Source organism: Danio rerio, chromosome 6 (genome assembly GCF_049306965.1).
Source record: "Danio rerio strain Tuebingen ecotype United States chromosome 6, GRCz12tu, whole genome shotgun sequence".
Lineage (NCBI taxonomy): Eukaryota > Metazoa > Chordata > Actinopteri > Cypriniformes > Danionidae > Danio > Danio rerio.
In genome coordinates, this window is record NC_133181.1 from 31,926,746 (window position 1) to 31,952,434 (window position 25,689).

General features: G+C 33.9%; 1 protein-coding gene across 4 annotated transcripts in view; it reads left to right on the forward strand.

The window, feature by feature from the left end:
- usp13 (ubiquitin specific peptidase 13) overlaps positions 1-25,689 on the forward strand; it is a 58,166-nt gene that overhangs the window by 8,864 nt on the left and 23,613 nt on the right. The window contains exons 4-14 of one of the 4 annotated variants that reach the window (XM_005165930.6): positions 3,643-3,764; positions 6,081-6,223; positions 9,285-9,469; positions 10,776-10,870; positions 12,010-12,200; positions 12,707-12,778; positions 13,032-13,125; positions 14,736-14,861; positions 21,080-21,233; positions 21,659-21,833; positions 23,719-23,807. In XM_005165930.6, the coding sequence (XP_005165987.1) occupies positions 3,643-3,764; positions 6,081-6,223; positions 9,285-9,469; positions 10,776-10,870; positions 12,010-12,200; positions 12,707-12,778; positions 13,032-13,125; positions 14,736-14,861; positions 21,080-21,233; positions 21,659-21,833; positions 23,719-23,807 (1,446 nt within the window). 4 annotated transcript variants of the gene reach the window in all.

A 25,689-nucleotide genomic window follows, 5' to 3' on the forward strand; every position in this document is an offset into this window, starting at 1 on the left:
TAATACGTACACTACCTGTCAAAAGTTTGGGGTCAGTATGATTTTTAAATGTTTAAAATAAGCTTATCCTGCTCACCAAAGCTGCATTTATTTAACCAAAAATACAGTACAAACTTTGAAATGTTATTGCACTATAAATTAACTGTTCAAAAGTAGTTTATACTTAAATTTAATAACTCTTCCAGGGATTTTAAAGATGATTTTTCAGCTTCATTTCTCTAGTCTTTCGAGTCACATGGTCCTTCAGAAATCACTCTAATATAAATTATTGTTATTATAATAATAATAATTATTATTAATGGTAATATAATAAAAGCAATAATGACTGGACTAATATTTTCATTTGAAATACATACAATAAGTAATAAATAAGTATTTAACCTATCAACAATTTTGTTTTACATTTAATAAATGATTTAAAATAATTGATTTAAAATAATTTTCTTTAAAAATAAACATGAAAAAAAAAAACATGACCCAAAATTTTTGACTGGTAGTATATATATATATATATATATATATATATATATATATATATATATATATATATATATATATATATATATATATATATATATATATATATATATATATATATATATATATATATATATATATATATATATATATATATATATATATATATATATATGTGTGTGTGTACCTATATATATATATATATATATATAGTGTACCTATATATATATATATATATATATATATATATATATATATATATACCTTTCATAATCAAACTTATCTTCGTGTGTTTCAGTGTTTTGAGGAATAGGGAGTGAATAATAAATAAAGGGTGACAAGTTTGCATTTCTGTACCAGTAAATGGTTGATTATGAAAGATTGCACTTTTTGTTTGACTGTTTTACTGTCTTTTTAAATCCAAATCATGAGTCTATATTTAACTTACTTTAAGGCTTTAAACACCTATTTTAAAAGAAAAGTAGCTTATGAACACTTACGTGTCCACCACAGGCTAGATCTGCTGTAATTCACACCTAGCCTCTCAGGCCATCCAAGATGTGGGTGATTTCATTTTTAATCTTCAGCTGATCATTGAAGATGGTTTTTAATTGAAACTTTATTTTTTGGTGATGGTGATTTTTCATTATAATGTTTCTGGCTTTATGCATACTCTATTTATATTATGTATGTACCATTTTGATTCTAGATGATATAGGAGAGGTCAAGCAAGGTCCACTTGTGATTAAAGGACTTTAGAGTTATTTTACAGTATTTACTGAACCATTCATAATGTCATTTAGCAGTAAGTTAATCAAATAATTTCTAATGAAACTGTTATTAAGCCAGTAACACAAGCTGTTGCATTACCGTGGTTAAAAAATTAATTTCTATTACTTCACAAATGCATGTTATTCGAGCAAAATTTGAACAAAACCACAGATAAACAGATTTGTGTGGTGTTAATATTTGTAATGTCTATTTAATATAGTTGCATATGGGCTTGTTCTTTAGGCTTAGTTCATAAATCTTTCAAGTTTGTGTTGTTATTTAAAATGGTCAGATTATTTTCTACCTAAAATATTTGGATTTATTTAGGTTTTGTCATAATTATAATTGTCATCATTTGAATAAGTTGAGGATTGTATTGTAGTAGTAACTGTCACATGGATCTCTGCAATCTTTTATAATTCATACCATTATAATGGTTTTGTTTGTTCCTCTTTCACTCAATTCTGATTCTGTCTAGTTGTTTTGTATTGTGCACTTAAAGAAGAGGTTTACAAATCCATGTAAAAAACAAGGTTACTTGTGGTACAGGACAGATTTCAGATATACAGATTTCCAACATTTGATGAATAAAAGGTAATGATACTGCCAATAATGCTCAGTTTATTGTACAGGCTCATTATTTCATGTCATAAGCCCTCTGTGTATTATCAGGAGCCACACTAATTAATGTTGTATTACCATTATAGGTTTTTTGCTTCTAAAAGTCCTCTTTGGTTTGAGAATATTTGGTGAACTCTTTTCATATGGTGAGGCAACAGCATTCATATAGTATTAGGGGTTGGGATTTTAATATTTGTTTATTTACATTTAGAAGTCTAGTGTATGTTTTTTTTATACAAGTGCAATCATGTGAAACAAATGACCAAAATCAATCAAGGAAATAAAAGACTTGGGGTTCAAAAATGCGATCAAAAGATGTTGTTTGATTAAGACAGTTAGTCTGCATGGTGGATGAAGATGATGTTTTTAATAGCAAGGGCCGCAATGAAAACAAGCCGAGAGCTTTATTGTGTTTTTATCCTCTACGTTTTTTTTTTTTTCAAAACGTATGGGATACTTGTATTTTTGTACGGTTTTTCCAAAATCTGTCAAATAAAAAAATTCGAATCAATCGAAGAAAATTTTAAGAATCACCAATGACCTCATTTTTTTTTTGCTACAAGTTTTCTTTAATGTTCTACTGAAGAAAAACCGTTGCTAAACTTACTTGTCATGGCATCTATATAATGCTGCTCTCTGGTGATTTGAAGTGCTTTTTTAAATTACGATTTGTAAGTCACTTTGGATAAAAGTATCTGGTAAATGTAAAATGTAATGTTAAAATGTACATTCTTGAATGGCCTGAGAGTAAAGGCCGGTTTATACTTCTGCGTCAAGTGATCGTCATGACCCACAGCTTCTGCATGCTGTTTGTGTTGCTCTGCAATAACACTTCTGAATAACTAACTGGCATTTGGCTTTTACGTTCTTCTGTGTCAAGTTTCCTCACGGGTGTTTTGTTTTTTCTGAATGCTGCCTTAATGTAAAAGTAGCTTAAACTCGCTCATTCAGAGGCAGAACCGGCAGACGTGCAACAACTTTAATCATAAGGTAAACACAAAATGTCTGGAGCTTCTTCATGGCACTCAGCACTTTTAAACACTCGCTCAATTGGGCTCACGCTGTCAGCATCGTCCACACTCGTCACAGCTACCAAGCCAACCAATCACAAAGCTTGCGCTATGCGTCGTTGCAACATGTAGTTACATTTTAATAGAGGTGTGCGTCAGCGTTGCCGTCAGGCAAAAAGCTGTGCCGGACCATACATGTGCGCTTGATGCAGAAGTATAAATCAGCCCTAACACACTGTAAAAAGCTATTGGTTGACTTCACTTAAAAAGTTTCTTTAAAATTAAGTAAATCAACTATGTGCAAAATAAAAAAGTTCAGTCAACTTTAAGGGATAGTTCATCAAATAATTTAAATGCCTACAAGTTTGATTATTTTTATTCTGTTGAACACAAAAAAAAAAATATGTTGAAGAAAGCTGGAAACCTGTAAGCCATTGACTAGTAAATTTGCATGATTTCAGTACTCTTCTCCTATACATTTTGTGTCTGAGAGGCTCAAATGCCTTTGTCAGCTGCAAAAAACATCAAATATCCACATCTTTTAATTGCTATTTTGTTCACTGCGTGTCATCAGGAAATCCTAATAGGTGTTTTTAAATGACAAAAAGGGAAATGCTAAGTTTTATTTGATTGTGTACATTTTGTGCAATACCATTATCGGTTTCTTAATACATTTTTTGATCATTCTAAGCACTTGTTGTGAGTGTGGTTATCTCATCAGCTCCATAATACAAATAACTCTCTTTGCCTCCTTTTTCTGAAGATTTAGAGCTTAACCGTGATTTTAACGGGGATGATTATGAGTATGAAGATGAAGCCAAGCTTGTCATATTTCCAGACCACTATGAGATCCCTCTACCAAATATTGAGGAGTTGCCTGCACTGGTTAGTGAAAGTGTGTGCTCATGCACCATTTGTGCCCTGCATGCCAAAGGCCTGATCTGCCATTTCAGTTTCAGTGCTTGCTTGTCATTACATTTTATTCTGTCAGCAGATGACCTTATAGTTTATGTGCTTACTGTTCATCTTTCTCATTGTGTGCTGTGATGTCATGTTGTGTTGCAGTGATTTAAGTTTTCTTTTTTACGCTCACTTCTAATGTGTTGTACACTAGTAAAAACAGCTTTAATTTCAAAACAAGTTTATTTCCAATTAGATCTGAATTACTGTAAGCAGTATAGTTTAAAGGAAAATGTTCAGTTTTATCTGGCTGTTTATGTTGTATTGTGAGAAATGTATGCATTCATTCAATTTATTTTCGGCTTAGTCCCTTTATTAATCTGGGGTCGCCACAGCAGAATGACCCACCAACTTATCCAGCATAGGCTTTGCGCAGCGGATGTCCTTCCAGCCACAACCCATCACTGGAAACATCCATACACACACACACACACACACACACACACACCATGGTCAATTTAACCATACCCAATTCACCTGTACCACATGTCTTTGGACTTGTGGGAGAAACGGGAGCACACGGAGGAAACCCACACGAACATGGTGAAAACATGCAAACTCTACACACAAATGCCAACTGACCCAGCCGAGGTTCGAACCAGCAACCTTCTTGCTGTGAGGCAAACATGCTACCTACTGCACCACCGCGTCGCCATTTTGAGAAATGTTTTTGAAAATAATAAGAGCAATATGAGCTTTTTTTTTGTAAACAGAATTTTGTTATGATTTCTAGAGAGTAAAGTGGGGTAAAAGCTGACATAATACAGATTTAAAATAAAAAAGAATAAATATTACAGAATTAAAACAATTTAAACAAATAATTGTAGAATGTAAATAATTGAAATACACACTACAATTTGAGAAGATTAAAATTTTCTCAAAGTTAGAAAAGTGGCTAATAGCTCACATCAAACGTTTATATTTGTTATAATTGATTGAACATTACAAAATGCAAAGTTATAGAAAATTTACTTGAAATACACACTACAGGTAAGTTTTATAAAAAATAGTGATTTTCTCTAAATAAACAGTACTTTAAAGTCTGCATTATTCATTTTAAATTAAATGTATATTTTTATTCAGCATGGTTACATTATATTAATCAAAAATGCAAAAAATATTTAACAATTTTCTATTGTCTACCAAGTGTTTTTTTCACCATGATTCTATAAACAATATAAATGATCGCTACAAATGATTAAAATAAAATTGTAATTGTTTTCAACAATAATAACAAAATGTGTTTATTTGACAACTAAATCAGAATATTGCAACAATTTTTAAATGAATATGTGACATTTAATCCCCAATAGTAACAGCTGAAAATTCCCCTCTGCCACGCAGGAATCAATTTATTTTTTTAATATATTGCAGTACAAAATTGTTTACAATATTACTTCTTTAATGTATTCATGCTGTACAACTTTACTTATTCCAATTATATACCCAGTATCACACAAATACGCATTTTTGTTTTTGTAGACACTTGTAGTGTATAGTTACATTGCTTCTTTATTATATATTACTTAAATAGTCCGATGATGTATTTGGATGAATCCTGAATCCTGTCTTGTGAATGTAACTGTAAAAAAGTCTTGTTAATGTAGTTACAGTTGCAATCAGAAGTATTAAACTCACTTTGAATTTGTTTATCCTTTTTAAATATTAAATATCTTTTTGAAATATATAAATATAGTTTTTAAATTTTAAAGGTATAATTAATATTACTAAACTTTAAGCAGAATTTTCAAAGTATGTCTGATAATACTTTTTCTTCTGGAGTAAATTTTTAAAAACAATTTTAAGGACAAAATTATTAGCCCCTTCAAGCTATATATTTTTGATAGTCTACAGAACAAACCATCATTATACAATAACTTGCCTAATTACCCTAACAAGCCCAGTTAATCTAAATAACCTAGTTAAGCATTTAAATGTCACTTTAAGCTGTTTAAAAGTGTCTTAAAAATATGTAGTCAAATGTTATCTACTGTCATCATAGCAAAAATAAAATAAATTAGATATTAGAAATTAGTCATTAAAACTATTATGTTTAGAAATGTGCTGGAAAAATCTTCTCTTCGATAAACAGATATTGGGGAAAAAATAAACAGGGGCTAACAATTCAGAGGGGCTAATAATTCTGATTGCAACTGTAACTACATCCCTCATTAAGCTGTAATATCACATTAAGCAATGGATCAGCTGTAATATGATGTTCACATGTGCTTTAACTTTCAGGTGACAATAGCCTGTGACGCCGTCCTCAATGCTCCATCTCCATACAAAAAGCAGGAATCAGATTCATGGGAAGAGGAGATCCAAGTTTCTAGACATGCTAGAAGTCTAAGACAGCTTGATAATGGCGTTCGAATTCCTCCCAGGTTGGTCACAAGGGAACTCATATGAAGTCATATGGACTAACACTTTAGAGTCGAGACTGCTGGTGCTTTCTCCAGGTCACGGTTAAATCTGATATGTCTGCTATCCTCGCCAAGTGGAATAATATCAAAACAAGCTATTGATGTTTGATGAAGTGCTGGAACTTATTAATACACACAGTAAAATGCATTGACATCTATGAGGCAATATGCACTGTTTGTTAACTACATTAAAGAGTAGTATGGATTTAAAACAAAATCCCAGCAGGATACTTTGAATTTTTATTGGTCTGATTGGATATTGTATAATCTGTATGTCTTACTGTTGATCCATTAAAAAAAGAACTTCAAGCTATTAAACCATTGAGAAAGTCTATTTTGATGCCATACAATGTCTTTTTTAATAGTAATACTTTAGACCAGCCTCAAGACCATTTTTTGAATGTCTCTGTCTTATTCAGTCTGTTCAGTCTTGGTATCAGACTTGGAGAACTCAATAGTTTAAGACCAAACAAGACCACAGCTTTAGGCATATTAATGAACTGCAAAAGACTGTGATTTAACAAATAATAATTTGGGATTACATTAATAAATTCATTAAAGTTACTTTAACATATTGCATTACAATAACTTACATCAATAATAATTGTAATCTTGTTTTTATATGACAAAATGTGATCAAATGAAAAAATATCACTCCTTTTTTTTCTCCAACAAATATGTACATGATTGCAAAAGATAAGAAGTTAGACGTAGGGCCCTATCATACACCCGCCGCAATGAGGCACAAGACGTGTTTGGTGCGTTTTTTTGCTATTTTCAGGCCAGCGCAACCCTAATTATCCCATTTTGTGCCACATTGTTTAAATAGCAAATCCATTTGCACCACTATGTGGACTCATGGGTGTTCTGGTCTATGAAGAAGGCGTGTTAAGGCACACTGTTAGCACGTTGCTATTTTGAGGAACTGCCTCGCCATGTAGCTGAAAGCAGGTTTAAAGTCCTGCGCAGAGCACGTTAGTTGTGCGCCTCACTTACGCATTGCTTAATACACGCAGCATGTAGTGCAATACATAAATATCTTAACAAATGAAAAAGAATTAAGGGATTAAAATATTTCAGAAATTATTACTTTCTACATAAATGTAAAAAACACCGCCTCCATGCTTTCTTCGTCTCTGTGTTTTTTTTTTCAGTTTATTCACAACAACTTGCTTTTGTATAAAGTTATTATTATTATTGTTATTATTATTTTTATTTGCATATTTATATTTGTTTTTTAATAAAAACAAGCTGAGATTTATCCACCTGTTTTTGCTGGGATTTAGAACTGAATTTAGAAATAGTTTTGAAACAAATCATTGCCTTTAACAAACAAAATTAAATATGTAGGCTAATGGATGTCTTCAGTGAAGTGCGTACAACACTGTTTCCTTATCCACGAAAGAGAGAAAAAGAAAGAGAAAGTAAAGATGTCGTTTGGAAGAGGCTCGTTCTTTTTCCTCGCGCTGCAGATGGTCTGTTTAACGGTTTTCCTGCAAGTGAAGCATTCAGTTTTTCCAATTACAAAGACTGCCATGTGAACAGCAAATGCGCCATGGCGCGATGCAACTGACTCTTAAAGGGAATGAGAGATGAGACTCTGATTGGTTTATTCTCAAAACACACCCATACCTCATTAAGAAAATAAGCCAAACCCTGTTAGACCATGCGCTGAAGCATAGAGCGTATTTTTCTTTCCTTAAAATAGCAAAAGTGGATTCAGACATGCCCTTAATGCTTTTGCATTATGTGCTTGAGACTTTGCACCTAGATCGTTAAGTTCCTATATAAATCAAATTTGATCAAATAAATAATTTTTATTCGACTCAGATATTAGCTGATTTAATACACTCTTTTCTCTCAGGACAAAATAAAAACCTTGAACTTGTCATAGCATTTATATACTGCAGCTCTCTGTTTATAAGGAGTGCTTTTTTATTCTCATGTGTAAGTTGCTTTGGATAAAAGCATCTACTCAATGAGTAAAGCACTATAGCACTTATTCATTGTTGCTCTTATAGTTGTGTAAATTGCTTCCTTGTCCTCATTTGTAAGTCGCTTTGGATAAAAGCGTCTGCTAAATGACTAAATGTAAATGTAAATGTAAAGGTAAATAGTGGATGCTAATATTGTCAAAATTGTAAAGCTTTTTTCAGTGTCTCATACACATACAGATACAGATGCCAATATCTAAAGAGCAGAGTGTGTAATATAATGATATATAAAAATATTACTGATTAATAAGGCTTATGGATCAGTTAGCAAGATTTGTTAAATAAACACTTGGGTAACACTTTATAATAATGACACTTTATGCATCATTTGTTAAGCATTAGCGAATAGTTAATTAACCATTTATAAAGCATTAATAATAGACATTAGTAAGCAGTTCATTACTACAGCTACAAATGCTGTGTTCTTGACTTAACATCACATGCATAATACTAAGTTAAGTATTGCATTATTTACAAAGCGGTTATTTATTTAGTGTTTTATAAGATAATTTAGAATGAGTAAGTAAATGATTAATAAACTATTGAAATTAACATTTATATATTTTATTTTTCCAACCATAAATTATTAGTTACTTACGTATGTAGGTTAATAAATACTTTATTAACACAACTTTATTAATGCAGCAGTTTTGTGACCTAATCTAAAGTGAGGACTATTCATGCTTTAGAAATATATATATATTTTTGTAAAAAAATCTCATGTTAATGTTTTAATATAATATTTTAACTTTTTTTCATTTACAGCAATCACATTTTTTGCAATAGTTAATAAAAAAGTAAAGGAGATTACATTTTTTAATTATCAAAAAAATAGCAGCCAGTTGATTGGTCTAGCCAATTTATTTGTTGATGTGTTGAGTTAATCAGACATTGTCTGCACGAACGGAATGCAGCATGTAGTCTGTGGATTATAGAGTAACAAAGCCTCACCTGCATCACCTGAACTGCAATACGAGCAGTTTCTGTCCTGTCTCACCATGTCTTCAATATGCTTTATGTCCTATTAGCGGATGGAAGTGTGCCAAGTGTGAAATGAGAGAGAACCTGTGGCTAAACCTGACGGATGGCTCTGTCCTCTGTGGGAAATGGTTCTTTGATGGGAGCGGAGGGAACGGACATGCCCTTGAGCACTACAGAGAAAGCAACTTCCCCCTGGCAGTTAAACTCAACACAATCACCCCAGATGGAGCAGGTAACTGTCTCTTCATGTCTGGTTTGTCTTTTTGGAAATATGTTGACCTACATATATAACACGCACACATATACTCACCGGCCACTTTATTAGGCACACCTTACTAGTACCAGGTTGGATCCCCTTTTGCTTTTAGAACTGCCTTAATATTTTGTGGCATAGATTCAACAGGGTACTGGAAATAATCCTATAGGATTTTGGTCCATATTGACATGATAGCATCACGCAGTTGCTGCAGATTTGTTGGCTGCACATCCATGATGTGAATCTTTTGTTCCACCAAAGGTGCACTAGTAGATTGAGATTTGGTGACTGTGGAGGCCATTTGGGTACAGTGAACTCATTGTCATTTTCAAGAAACCAGTCTTGAAATGCTTCATACTTTATGACACGGCATTTAATCCTTTTGGAAGTAGCCATCAGAAGATGGGCACAATGTTTTCATAAAGCGATGGACTTGGTTTGCAACAATACTCAGGTAGGCTGTGGCGTTGACACGATGCTCAGTTGGTAGTAATGGGCACAAAGTGTGCCAAGAAAATATCCCCCATACCATTACACCACTACCACCAGCCTGAACTGTTGATACAAGGCAGTTTGAAATTCTGACCCTACCATCCAAATGTCGCAGTAGAAATCGAGACTCATCAGACCAGGCAAAATTTTTCCAATCTTCTGTTGACCAATTTTGGTGAGCCTTAGCAAATTGTAGCCTTAGTTTCCTGTTCTTATCTGACAGGAGTGGCACTCGGTGTGGTCTCCTGCTGCTGTAGCCCATCCGCCTTAAGGTTTGACATGTTGTGCTTTTCAGAGATGATTTTCTGCATACCTCGGGAGTGGTTATTTGAGTTACTGTTGCCTTTCTATCAGCTGGAGCTAGTCTGGCCATACTCCTCTGACCTCTGGCATCAACAAGGCGTTTGCGCCCACAGAACTGTCGCTCACTGGATATTTTCTCTTTTTCGGATCATTCTCTGTAAACCCTAAAGAAGGTTGTGCGTGAAGATCTCAGTAGATCAGCAGTTTCTGAAATACTCATCTGGCACCAACAACCATGCCACATTCAAAGTCTCTTAAATCCCTTTTCTGCTCCATTCTGATGCTCAGTTTGAATCACCTTGACCGTGTCTACATGCCTAAATGCATTGAATTGCTGCCATGTGATTGGCTTATTAGACATTTACATTAACAAGCAGTTGGACCTAATAAAGTGGCTGGTGAGTGTATATTAAAAATTAGCAAAAACTGCTAATTCTTTCATCATTTACTCACCTTTTGTTTGTTTCTGTTTTTTTTTTTTTTGCAGATATTTATTCCTTTGATGAAGAAGAAGCAGTACTTGATCCTCACATATCTGAACATTTATTACATTTCGGAATTGATATGCTACAAATGCAAAGGGTATGTTTTATTTTTTTATTTACAAATTGTTCAAAATCAAATGATATTTAAAACTATCTAACTATGTAAAGATACGTAAAGAGTATTAATCACAATTTTTAAAAGTTCTTAAATGTAAATTTTTATTTTAATAACTGGTTATTCTTTTGATCATTCCTTTGCGTAATTGCTTAACTGGATAATAATCCAAGTGGTATTAATTATTAACATTTACACATTTTTTTAAAAACAGTTCATTAAAAGTTCATTTTTAAAATGTTGATCCACAGTCTGTTTACTGTTATCTTTAATACAGTGAAACCTGAAGGCTAAGACTACAAATATGTCAAATGTAACTATGCTATGGTATATATTATGTGTAGAGTTGGGTAGATTACACCTGATTACAAGTACTTTCATTTTAAAATCTTATTACATAATCCGGAATGCATATAATCTGTTACTATCCAGCACTGATTATGAAGCTCTGATAAAATATGAACATAAGCCAGTAAAGTATACTTGCAATGTACTGTTTCCTTTTTTAAAATGATTGTGAACATTTTTACAGACAATCTCACATTTTCACTGAATCACAGGATTTTTATTAACATAGCTCATATTGACATGAGCAGAGTGTATGAGAATGTACAAAATGATATTACAAATTTATAGTTCAGTTATTAACTAGGCACTATTTCAGTAAAAGAGGTTGTGTCAGTTATATTATGTGTGTATTATTTATACACATGTTTTGCAATTAATAAAAAATGGAACTATAATCTAACAAAACAACTTAAGATTAAGGTCCAAAAATTAGTACACCCAGTTAAATAATTTGGGAAAAAATCTTAAATAAAAAATGTATAAACAGAAGAAAAATAACATAAAAATATTACATTTAGTTGTAGTTTGTAAATTTTCATTTGCTTATTCCTAAAGATGACCAAACAATTTTTAATAGAAATAACTGTTTGATAAAATTGATTTATTTAAATGCACCAAAATTACTGACTAAGTATAATAAATTAATACAAATTATACATATTCAAAAATGCATGTTCTCATTTATGCTCAGCAGGTGTGTGTAGTGATAAAGCAAAATCAAGCTACGTTCTCTGTTTTCAACCTTTTGGATTGTTCTTGTGCTTACCTTCCAGACAGAGAATGGCCATCATACAGACAACCACGTTCAACCGCGTATCAGTGACTGGGAAGTGATTCAGGAGGCAGGTCTAAAGTTAAAGCCTGTCTATGGTTCAGGATATACAGGCATCAAAAACCTGGGCAACAGCTGCTACCTGAGCACCACTATGCAAGTGCTTTTCAGTATTCCAGAGTTCCAGAGAGCGTGAGTACATTCAAGCTTCCTACATACTCCTACCATTGTGTTAAGTTTCATTTATGACAAAACCTGCTTTACTACAGTTTGATTTGTGTGTGTGTGTGTGTGTGTGTGTGTGTGTGTGTGCATGTTTGTGTGAAATATCGGGAGACAAATTTGTATAATAAAAAGTTTATGACACTGATAGACAAGGAGAAAGTGACTTATGAGGACATTACCCATGTCTATATTTTTCAATAGGCTTATAAATCATAAACAATGATATTTTTATTTTATTTGAGAAAGTAAAAATGCTCACAGTTTGCTGTGAGGGTTGGGTTTAGGGATAGGGTGATGGAAAATACAGTTCGTACAGAATAAAAATAATGTAAACAGACAGAATGTCCTCACAATTTACAAAAACAAGCATGTGTGTGTGCCAGACTCTAAACCATATTCAATCTATGGTTTTTACACAATGAATTTAGTATGGATGTGCCTTTCTCGACAATATGTTATTGCATTTATTGTAGGTATGCTGGGAACCTACAGAGAATATTTGACTACTCACCCCTCGATCCAACTCAGGATTTCAACACACAGATGTAGGTGTTTTTGTCATGTAATTTTTATTGTCATTTTACATTTATTTATTTATTTATTTATATTTTTTATTTTTAAAACTTCAATTTTTTTAAATTTCGCCTATAGTACTGTATAACATATTGCAATATTATGCCAAACTTTATTACCAGTAATATAAGTTTGATTGATAATATTTTGAAATGTTAACAGCATTTGATATCTATCTTAAGTTTGCGTGATTCATACATGGCATCTAAATTGGTTATTTTCAAGGGCAAAACTTGGGCATGGACTTCTCTCAGGCCAATACTCTAAACCTCCAATGAAATCAGAACTTATTGAACAGGTGATGAAAGAAGAACACAAGGTATTTGACTTGGTCTGTCTTGTTGATATTTGGCTTAATTAAGTTGGCTCGTCTGTGGTTACAATTACAAGATTAGCAGTTGCAGCCTTTGGCATGTTTTTTTTTTTTTTTTTTTGCATTTTTACACATATGACAGTCAGACAATCTTAAGGCCAATTTACACCAGGAATGGGCCGGTATGAGGTTTTGACAGTATGATAACCTTGGATAAAAATATCACGGTTTCACAGTACTGTAATTTCTGCTCAAAAATATATTATTTTAAGTGTCTGGGTAAAAAAATCCTACTTTTTTTCCACGTTGAACACAATATATTTTATTTTGAGAATCATTTAAGATATTTTGGAACAGTAAACATTTCTGGCTAAATAATTCAATTGAATCATTGACTTCTGCTGCTTTTTTTTTTCACAATTTAAAACAACGCCATCTTTGGATTTGTTTTCTGCTGGAGATACTGTTCTACTTAAGCACGGGTGTCAAACTCAGTTCCAAAAGGGCCGCAGCTCTGCACAGTTTAGTTCCAACCCTAATTAAACAAACCTGAGCAAACTAATTAAGTCCTTCAGGCTTGTTTGAAACCTACAGGTAAATGTGTTGGAGCAGGGTTGGAACTAAACTGTGCAGGGCTTCGGCCCTCCAGGAATTGAGTTTGACACCCCTGTACTAAAGATACTGTCCTAAAAAAACTAGAAAAAAAATGGAAATAAAAAATCTTACAAATACCTTGGGAACGGTATGGCAGAAAACTTTTTTTAACCGTAGTATACTTTGAAAACGGTTATTTACACTGCACCCAATAGCAACAGACAAGTGTTTTCACTGATTCAACTGGTTCTTACTGGGTTGTGTTTATGGTGTTTATGGTGTCTGACAGTTCAGTGTAAATTTGCTTTTATGGTTCTTGCATACGGACAATTATTTGAATTAACCTGGATGCCAATCATTAGGAATTTGAAGTGAAAACAGCATACAATAAAGTTGAGTAACGTTTATGGATGTTATGCAAACAAGCAATAACACAATGTGGCACCTACCTATGAAAGCTTTGTACTGCTGGAGATTAAAAAAAAAGCTTTACTCATAAGCTTACATCACACAATTTTCAGTTTATATATCATAGCTGTGAGACATAGGCTAATTGCTAAAAAGCCAAGGCATTTTTTTCCCATGCAATTCTGCATTGAGATATATATGAAGAAAAGAAAGTTCTGTTCTGATTTTATAGTTTGTGGATTTATTTTATAGAATTGTCTGCTTATATGGAATTTGTGTGTTTCTTACAAGTTTGAGTTTATATCTTAAAGTTAAAATTGTTGTAAGTTTATAATTAAACCACAAATTAAAAATTCTGAGGAAAAATCAGGATCGAGAGACCATGTTCACTCACAATTACATATTATGTTTTTGTATCTTGCATTGACTTTTTATTTTATCTTCATGCTGTATTTAAAAACAAAAGTTAGAGTTTTTCCTAAAGTTAGAGTTTTAAGAGTGGCCGTTTAAGAGTGTTTAAGTATGCCACTCAACAGATTTAGTGATGCCATTTTACAGTGCAATTGGTGACCCTGAGCCTAGATGTATCATGTTGTTTTCTTCTTCTGCAGCAGCAGCAGCAAAGGGGGATTTCACCTAAGATGTTCAAAGCGCTGGTCAGTAAAGGACATCCAGAGTTCTCCTCAAATCGACAACAAGATGCCCATGAATTCCTCTTGCACTTAATTAACCTGGTTGAGGTACGAATGCGCTTCTTTTGTTAAAATACAATGTTTTCTTGACCATCGTGATTATTTTGCATTTTTTAAAAATAATTTACCTGAGAAATGAAAAATCCTTCATATTCACCCACATGCCGCTCCAAACCCGTATGATTGTGTGTTAAAAGAGCAGCTTGAACATTTTTTGGTAAACAATTTCTTCTTTTGCTTGTCTCTTTTTGGAGAGACGTTTTCAGAGGGTTTCTAGGGTTTGGTTGGAATTTCCCCAGACATGTTTGTGGACTTTGAGTCTTGTCAGCAGGCTCTGGTTTCAGGAGACACATTCGACTGCACTCTGCTGGCAGACACACACTTGAAGTGACTTTCTCAACTGAGCTAAAATTAGACCCCCCATATCAGTTACACAGGACAGATAATGCTTCCTGTTACCCTCTGACTTGGTCTGTGGCCAGAATGAAAGCCATTGCTTGACACTTTTCCATGCCTGAAAAACAAACAACAGCAGAAGCTATGCCCTTAAACTGTTATATTCTAAGCTATAGTGTTGAAGTTTTCGAGAAACCCAATTCTCAGCATATTTACTGAATGTACACACTGATTAGATTGTTCAAAATGACTGCTGTATGGCAGGTGCTTGGAGAGGAGGGGAGGGGATGGAAAATATAAGTGCTTGATGACATCAGCTCAATAGTAAAGTTTTCTAGGATGTAAGCAACATAGATGATTGTGGATGAAACAGAGTTTAGTAGAAATTATTTTCATACCGAATTTTGGGATTGATAAGTTTTTAAGGTTTCCAAAAGAATTCGTTTTTGATTATTTGTTTCATATTGTGAAAGATTATTATTGTTTTAAAATGCAGTTTATTTTTGTGATATCAAAGCTTAATTTTCAGCATTCGAAAGAAAACAATTCTCTAATTATCAATCTAATGATCTAATAGTGAATCTGATGATTTAGCCCTATATGTTTTTCAGGATTATTTGATGATTAAACGGTCTTCCCCTTGTTAAGTCGTGACATATCGGTGACGGATGGAGTACCAAGCCGTTACTTATTTGAAGTGAGAAAATATTCGTCTATGGCCACTTTTTAGTCCTATCACACATTGCAGTGAATTTTCTATAAAATCATGGTGTACACAACAGTCTCTGGACTTGCTGCATCACAAATACCAAAATTTTAACAATTAAAAAACAATAATTAATCACTTTCTGGCCATCGGATATTAGGCATGAATTTATACATTGTGATCTTGATTTTCGAAAGTATTACATCGCTTTGTAAATGTTTATTATTACCATTTGGTGGGTCTCCCCATACAGTTTGATGTTGCGCTTGGACCCAAAAGTCATTTCGCGTGACGTCACACTTAACAAGCGGATACTTTTTCTGAAGGGGTGTTCATAAGACTATCATGACACCTTTAAAATATGATGTGATAGGTCATGAATGTGAAGCAGATTCTTTGTATGCATGCAACTGTCATTAAGGGTGCTTTTACACTAGCACTTTTGGTCTGCACCCAGGTTCGTTTGACGTCAGAGAACTCGGGTGCATACCCATGAACTGTACCTGAGTCCACCTGAAAGAGGTGGGCTGAAGTACGGTTCATGTAAACTCTAGTCTGGTTTATTTCTGGTATGAATGCAATCGTACCAAATAACAGAAGTGAACCGCCGACAGTGCAACAAACAAATTGTTTTCATAACGTTCGTTTGTGTGTGTGTATGTGTTTGTCTATGTATCACATAATGTACTTTGGTGCCAAGCAGGATAATGTCTGCTTGTCTCCTCCATTAACAGCTTCTGCGGACATCGCGTTATGTTCTGAACATTTATAAAATTTTTGTGCCGGATGGACGCGAGTCACTTTCTGTATGTCCAAAACCAAAAGATACAGTAAAAGCAGAACGACTGCGATGTGTGGAGGTCTTTCCATTTTGGCGCTTTGCTTTTGTGGTTGTCACCTAGCAACAGCTGTACACACAACAGCAGCTCCATGACGCAAACGTACCGGGGTTCAGAAGTAAAAAAACAGTGTGAACACAAACCAGCCGAGAAGGTGGTAAGAGGCGACGATCGAACTTGGGTTTGGACCAGGCAATTGAACCAAGTGTGAAAGCATCCTATTCGCTCAGTTGTCATTTTATATGCAAGGGTGACATTGTTTGAGGTGCTTTGTTATGACACCGTGGCAAATCAAAATACATCACAACCTGTCTTTGTCAAGACAGTTTTGGTGTTTTGATATTATCAAAACACCAAAACTTATCATAAATCTGTCATAAACATAATTGTCATGAGGCCATTATAATTGTGTCATGAATATTTTTCTGATTACTTTTTTCAGAGAAAAAGAATATGTCATCGTTTAAAATTTCTCAGTAAAAGTGTCAATACTAATTTTAGAACAGTGCCATTAATATTTAATTACATTTTAATGCCAAATTCAATTTTTACCACTGTAGTTGAGGTCAACAAAAACTTTAATAACTCTGTTGTAAAATTCATGACTTAATTATAATGGTCTCATGACAGTCAAGTTTATGACAGATTAATACCATTATTTAAGATATAACATGATTCATGTTTTCTTGGTAATGTTGAATTGTGATGAAAAAGACAAAGGCAGGTTATGATGTATTTGTCTATGTCAAGTTATTAAAAAAGCATGTAAAACAATGCACTTAAAATAACTTATGATTATGATATTGATTATAAAGGTTTCATAACAGTCTTATGAACACTTCCATCAAAATAAAGTTTTACCAAATAGGCAATAAATTATTATTATTTTTTAAATATGAATCATTTGTAAACATTTAATTCCTAAAAATATAACTTTTGATCAGTTTAATACATCCTTGCTGAATAAGTGTACTAATTAAAAAAATATTTTATTGACCTAATTAAAAAAAAAAATAGTGATGTGATAATACATCATTCATTACCATTGTAGCTGGATATAGTGTTAGAACAGACACTAGAGACCAAAATTTCAAAGACACAATTGACACTTTTAAGCAAGCACACAGGAATCATTTTTAATAGAACAAACCATTGAAAAAAGACAAAAGAAGAAAAAGTTTCAGTTTAAATTTTTTTTTACTGGTTATACAGAGCTTGACATGTTTATATTTTGTTTTGATGCGATACTACGAATCAAACCCTAATCTTTGGTGACATTTGCTTTGTTCTTGAAAGTACACATAAACTAAGAAGGTCAACTACATAAAACCAAGACAGAGCTATAGTCTCCTGAAATGTTTAGTGCTCAGAAATGTCGACTGGTTTATTTGTAGCAGTGCCTTCTGTGAAATAGCATCAGTCGTGTGAACAGTGAAGGGACCTTACAGTGCATTTCTGCATCCTCAGCAGGTTTGTTCTCTGCTCAGTGGTCTCTGGTGTCTCAGTCTTGGTATATTAAGGCTGGTATATTTCTGTATGAACCCAAAATAGCAAAACTGCTGTTCAATGACCTCGATGATCTTAATTAAATGCCAACTCTGTGTTGTACCTAAATATGTTTAAATGTTAATATATTGTTGAATTAGTTTTGCTATTTGTTTTTGTAGAACTGTTATCTATATGACCGTTATTCCGTTTTTGTATCTTTTTTTTTGCTTATAGCCATTGCAAAACCTGCATTACCGTCTTTGTTCTGAATGTAAGGGAAAATTATGAAGAATTTTGATAATCAAACAGTTTCAGTCTTCAGTGAAAGTGCAACTATACAACTGTATGGTTAGTTAAAATCATTCTTAAAAAGATCTTCAATTAAAAGTTTAATTAAAAGTTCACTTAAAGAAAGAAAGTCAGGTTTGAAACAACATTAGTGTAAGTTGTGACCCAATTTTATTTTATGTGGAAAATTTTGGGCAATTGTGTTTCTGTAATGTCCCAGCAGGCACATAAAGTCAACGTGTTGTCAGATTGATGTTGTACTTGTACCCCAAGATCATAGGGACATTACATTTAGTTTGGAAATGAAAATCAGGTTGACATCAGAACCCATCGTTGTCCAGGCCAACGTCCAACCTAAATTCAACTAAATATCAATGTCTAATGATGTCTCAGCTTAATAAATTTAGGTCAGGGGTCTCAAACTCGCGGCCCGCGGGCCATTTGCGGCCCTCAGTGCAATATTTTGTGGCCCGCGCCGACCACTGTACTCTGACAGAATCAGCGGAGCGGGGAGAGAGAGCGCTCCCCGCTCCGCTGATTCTATCCGTACACAGCGCGCTTGTCACTCAATGCGCGTTGTCGCGCGCGTTCTGATCAGCTGTGTTGTCACGCGCGTACTCAAGAGCGGTGTTATCGCGCACCTACTGAAGGGCGGGACCGAGGGTGTGTCGCGTCGCGGGGGCACTTTTGATCATTTTGGAAGGGCACTTTCTATGCAAGACTAAAAAGGGCATGTGCTCTGCACAGGTTGAGCCCTATGTGTGCACGTGCCTGCCCTGCATCTTGTGTTGATATTATAGGTAGATACAGACTGGTACAGACTGATGTGACTGGAGTGGGGTGGGGGTGTTTTATTTATACATATATACGCCTTTTTTTTAGGCGAGGGAATGGAAGTTTTGAGTGAGTTTCCCCACTTTTTTCCCTAGGACTTCAATAAGTCAAAGTGCAGGTCTAGACTTGATGATCATCTTCAAGCCATATTGAGGGTCTCAACTGCTCCCGCTCTAAAGCCAAATGTGGTTCAGAGTTGTGAGAAGAAGCGCTGTCAAGTCTCTGGCAGCAAGAAGTAGGCAAAAGATGCCATGTTCAGAAGAACTGTTCATAATCTTCACTCAATGTTCTATTAATGTTCAGGACACTTCATGTTCAGAAGAAATAATTAAAACTGTTAATAATGACATTTGAGGACTTTTTTTTGTGAAATCCCTTATGCGGCCCAGCCTCACCCAGACTTTGCCTCCTGCGGCCCCCAGGTAAATTGAGTTTGAGACCCCTGATTTAGGTTGATATTCCTGACAAATAAGTGTCAGTATTTAACGTCAATAGGAGGTTTAAAGAGGGGTGTCAAACTCTGTTCCTGGTTGGCCACAGACCTGCACAGTGTTTTTCCAACCCTGCTTCAACACTAAAGCTGCGGTCACACTGGACTTTTTTCACCCATAGACTTCCATTCATACGCATGCAAATGCGTCAGACCGGAAATGCAAGTTTGTGCGTCAAGTTTCGCAGTTTACTGCGTTGCAAAGTTCAAGCTTGTTGAACTCTGACCTGCGAATTCACATCACTTGACGGCGTGAGACCAATCAAGGATCAAAACATGACCTCTCTGGACAGAAATTTAAAACATAGACAAATCTCTCACTTTTTTAAAAAATCTAATCACCTTGTTTAATCCGGCCCCTTTTCGCAGCGCTGTACAACATGATTTCGCATGCTCAAACTCTAGTGTGACCACAGCTTTAGTTACTTGCAAGTTTCAAACAAGCCTGGAGGACTCAATTAGTTTGATCAGGTGTGTTTAATTAGAGTTAGAGCTAAACCGAGCTGCGACCCTTCAGGAACTGAGTTTGGCACCTGTGGTTTAAGGTGTTGACGTTGAATTATGGTCACTTTCCAACACAACCTAAAATCAACCAAATATCAACATCATTAGACTTCGTTAATGTCAAAATATAATGACGTCCAATAACGTCAAAATAATATACAAAAACGTCAATATAATAAAATATTATCCTTAGACGCTGGCTAGACATTGAGTTTTGGTCACGTGATATCACAACCTAAATCTAACTTAATATTAATGTCTTATGACATTGTGTGCTTGCTAAGGTATTGAGCATTGTCCATCTTTAAATGTTTTTAGAGCTTAATATGTGCCTTTAATGGAGCAGGAAAAATCAAAGGTATACTGTAGTTCACCCAAAAATTTTTTAATTCTGTCATTATTTACCCATTCTCCACTCATTCAAAACCTGTTTGAGTTTACTTTTCTTTTGTTGATCACAAAGGAAGATATAATGAAGAATTCTGGAGAAAAAAAAACACCTATCGACTTGTGTGTTTATTTTATTCCTCTGATTATTTTTCTAAATATCTTGTTTTGTGGTTAACCGAAGAAAGAGATCCATAAAAGTTTAGAACCGCTTGAGGGTAGGGAAGTTTTATTTTTGGGTGAACTATACATTTAAGTGTAATGCTACCCACTTTGTTTCAAAGCCAATAATGGAGAACTTTCTATAGGTGATATTGTGTTTTGCTCTTTCCAGAGGAACAATTCAGGCTCTGAGAACCCCAGCGACGTGTTCAGATTTATTGTGGAGGAGCGAACACAGTGCTGTCAGTCGCAGAAGGTGCGATACACACAGCGAGTGGACTACCTTATGCAGCTTCCTGTGCCTTTAGAGGCAGCCAGCAACAGAGGTAATGACTTCAAAAAATTAAAAGAGCCGTTCCTACCTGATTCAACTGTGAACATTTTAAACCAAATGCAGTTAGGTCATTTATGGAAAATATTATTATTGACTTGAATAAAAACTTTAAAGTTAAAATGAAAGTTTAGCCAAAAATTTAACTTGGGTCATCATTTACTCACCATTGACTTGTTCCAAATCTGTTGTTCAAAAAAATATTTTAAAGAATGTTGCAAACTAATAGATAGTTTTTCTATGGATGTCAATAGTTACAGATATTCTAAAATATCTTATTTTTGTGTTTAACTGATTACAAGTCAAGGGTGACTATATGATGACAGAATTTTTAGGTGAACTATCACTTTTAATATCAATGAATCCAGTGTGAATGTAGACCTGATGGTGTTTTATCAACATATGGTTTTGTTTGTACAGAGGAGCTAATAGCATATGAGGGTAAACGGAAGGAAGCCGAGGAGAACATGCGGCCCCTTCCAGAGGTGGTGAGAGCCAGAGTGCCCTTCACTGCCTGTCTGCAAGCCTTCACTGAGCCGGAGAATGTGCCAGACTTCTGGAGCTCTGCGCTGCAGGCCAAATCAGCCGGAGTGAAGTAAGCAAGGTTCTGGTTTTCAGACCTTCAAATGACTCACAATTAATTCTCTTGAATTTAGAAGAAAATCAAAGTGTTTAGTTCAACAATAATTTTTATGATACTCAATATTTAAATTACATAATGCTATACATTATATGTCCATGATTTGGAGCAGTGGTGTAATGGTACATGTATTGAGATAGAAATAAACTTTTTTATCAATAATAATTTGAACATAAATATAAAATAAATAAATAAAAATAAATAAATGTAATATTTAATAATATTAAATTTATTATTATAATTATATTAATAATTTTGTAGACTAAGAGCCTGATCTTGGGATTTAGTAATTTATGCATGAATAATACAAGACACACCACCTGTCAATAACTGCAAAAAGTTTTGTGTTTCATTCTAATGAGAATTTCAGCTATTTCTAGAAATCTGGATAATTTGACTCAGCTCAGTAAGAAGAAACCGCTTCTTAGTTTAGTATCATCTCTGGCTTTTATACCCAGCAGGCACCTTGATAACAAAACATTATAAAAAAACAGGTAAAAAACAAATTGATTGGATGTCAATTTACTTCCTTGATGTCAAAATTACATCAAATTGACATCTAACATTAATGTCAAAAAACATGTCAAAATCTAGTAAAGGGGTATTATTTTTCCTGACACCATCATTAGATGTCTATTTGATCTCATTTTGACCTCAGGGCAGTTTGCATGCATTATAGGGAAAAATCCAGTATACATTTGTAATTGTAGTTTTCGGATGACTAAATTTTCAATGTGTGGATGTCCAATGGGCATCAAGCTTTTTAAATGTTTTTTGCATTTGCATTTTTGATATCAAGGGTATTCTTTTATCTGGTTTATCAACATAAATAAAAAAATAATAATATTCATAATTACATAAAACACCATGTAAGAAAACTTGTAAGCTTGTAATAATATTTTCTCATTGGAGTGGTATTAGTAGGTTTGTCTTTGCATAATTATGTTGTATGTGTATACATACAGAAGGAGCCCCGTAGTCACACACCTATTGCACATAGAGCTGCAGGTCATTGATCTTTTAATCATAGCAGCTGAAATAAATAGCAGATTGTAAAAGAGAATAAGAGCTACTTAGGAACTTTGTTTTGCTCGTTAAATCAAAAGGACAATTTCCTTATATAAAATTTGATTAATATGACAATTATAAATATTGAAATCTAAATGTAATGCTAATACACACTAAATTGACATCACGCAATACTAATATAAATTTCTGAACCAAGTATAACAATTCGCACAGATCTAAAAATAATTTTTACAGTTTAATGTGATATAAGCTCGATTTGACTATCTTTAAGTTTAATAACATATTTAGCATCATTTATTGTATTTTTCCCCACAAACGAGCTAGATGTAGTTCTTGTTTAAATGACATTTTCCTGTGAAAGTACTTTTTGGGTCTAACTGTCAACATGTAAAATCACAAAGTACAGTATCTACACCAGAACTGTGACTGACAGCCAACACACACAGCAAATATTAGATTCACCCACGCTGCAGAGACATGCTGATGCTCAATCCATAGGAAGAGTGTAATTCCGCAAATAACTGCAATTTCCCATTTCAAAGTCAACAGAGATACTGACAGAGACAAAACTTTCTGACTTCATCTTAAAGAGTTTAAAGAAGTATATGACAGCAATAAAATGTACAGACTGAATGAGGAGGACAGTGACTGCTAATCCATTGAAATATCAATAATATTATATTCAATTAAGTGTATAATTCTTTTACTGTGAGTTGTTAGTTTGTCTATACTTTTTCTTCATCACTTTTAGCCAGTAATGTAAATATGGTGAATACCTGCACTAAAAGATTTTATTTTTCTCTCTCTTCAGGACTTCTCGTTTTGCAACTTTCCCAGAGTACATGATCGTGCAGCTAAAGAAGTTCACATTTGGTGTCGATTGGGTGCCTAAAAAGTTAGGTGTGTGCATAAACATGCTCTTGATTTGCTGTTGTGTTTTAATTTCTCATTGTTGTAGTCAGGGTGCGAATTATAAATTGACCATCGAGGGTAGTTTCTTTGTTAGTGTTAGTTTATGTAAAGCATCCTTCAGTAAACCAAATTTATATACTTAATTTAATAACATATAATTTATTAATCATCTTATCTGTTTTTAGTGTTTTGACTTTGAGTGTATTCTGACTCTGATAGGCTATTTCAGCAGATGTGTGATTCTAAAAGATGGCCTATTTTTGATATAAAACACACAATGACAAGTTTGTAATCCTGCATTAATAAACGCATGACAATGAAGGATTACACTTATTATTTCACTGTTAACATTCATGTGTGAGCAGGTATGTTAAAATAGAAACAATGCATCTAATTTTAGTTTGCTTTTAGGCTATATGTAGATGCAAACACCTGTTTCACAAGAAAAGTGTCTTGTGAATAGGCATAGGACGATAATCGGTTTCAAGGTTTACCGCGGTTTGAAAAAGTTAAGATTTTAAAACCAATAACATTTTCTGTTATACCGTTCCTTCTGTATATATAAGTGTTTGTTGTTGTTTTTTAACATGTTTTTTTGACTATTTTATTTAGTTTTGTTTAGCTTATAAACTACCATCCAAGCATGCTATGGACCTACACAGTGCAGAGGCTTACTTTATATCCAAAGAAAAGAAAGATCTACTTATCACGAGGCCTTTTCAAGTTGTAAAGAAATCTGTTTTTGTAAATAATGAAGACAGCTGAAGTCAATTCATTTAAATTCTTTAGTCTAACATGTTTACTGTTCAAAAATTGTATAAGTATATCCTAAAATAAAATATATTGTGTTTAATAGGGGGAAAAGTAGTTTTTTTTAACCTATACATTTAAAAAGAGCATATTTTAGAGCAGTAATTACAATACCATGAAACCGTGATATTTTTAGCCAAGGTTATCATACTGTCAGAATCTTATACCCTGCATGCCTACTTGTGAACACTTATGGTGTCTATTGGTGCTCTAAATCCAGCAGTTTCAGACTGCTGAATGAACATTTTCTCGCATAGGCTGCCTGGGGTGATTATGTATTCACAATGATATGAACCATTGCAGGGGTGGTCAAAGGTATATTTATAGTATCTGTTATTTGAATTAAATATTTATATAAATATTATTATTATAGGTATAGAGCAGAGCAAAATCAGTTTATCACTATTTAAAGAGCTGTTCTTTTATACATCTTTTGAGTCCTTAGAGGGAATTAAACTTTAATAAGGGAGGTCAACTCCCAACAAACCCCCTGTAATTTGCACCCTAGTTGTAGTTAAATCTACACTTTGTTATACTCATGTATGCACAAAATGTTGGATCAGTAGATGTTTGATTCCATGTGATTCTGGCTCCTGTTGAAGCAGATTTATTGATATGTCATGTTGTCATTTGTCAGCTGTGTCAGCCTATCACATGCCTTGTCTTGTGCAATTCACACCATCACATGTTATGCATGTTGAGCAATGGTCGTGATTGCTTGCATCAAAATAATATCAGTTTGCAAGGTGTGGTTTGCTCAGCAGAAGCTCTTCTGTTGTCCAGCAGAGGGTAGTCTAACACTGCTTTTGAACATGACAAATCTGGAGATTAGAGACCTGATTTCACATTCATTCATTCATTCATTTTCTTTTCGGCTTAGATATTTATTAATTAGGGGTCACCACAGTGGAATGAACTGCCAACTTATCCAGCATATGTTTTACGCAGCGAAAGCTATTCCAGCCGCAACCCATCACTGGGAAACACCCATACACACTCTTTTACACACATACACTGCAGTTAATTGAGCTTATTTAATTCACCCATAGTGCATGTCTTT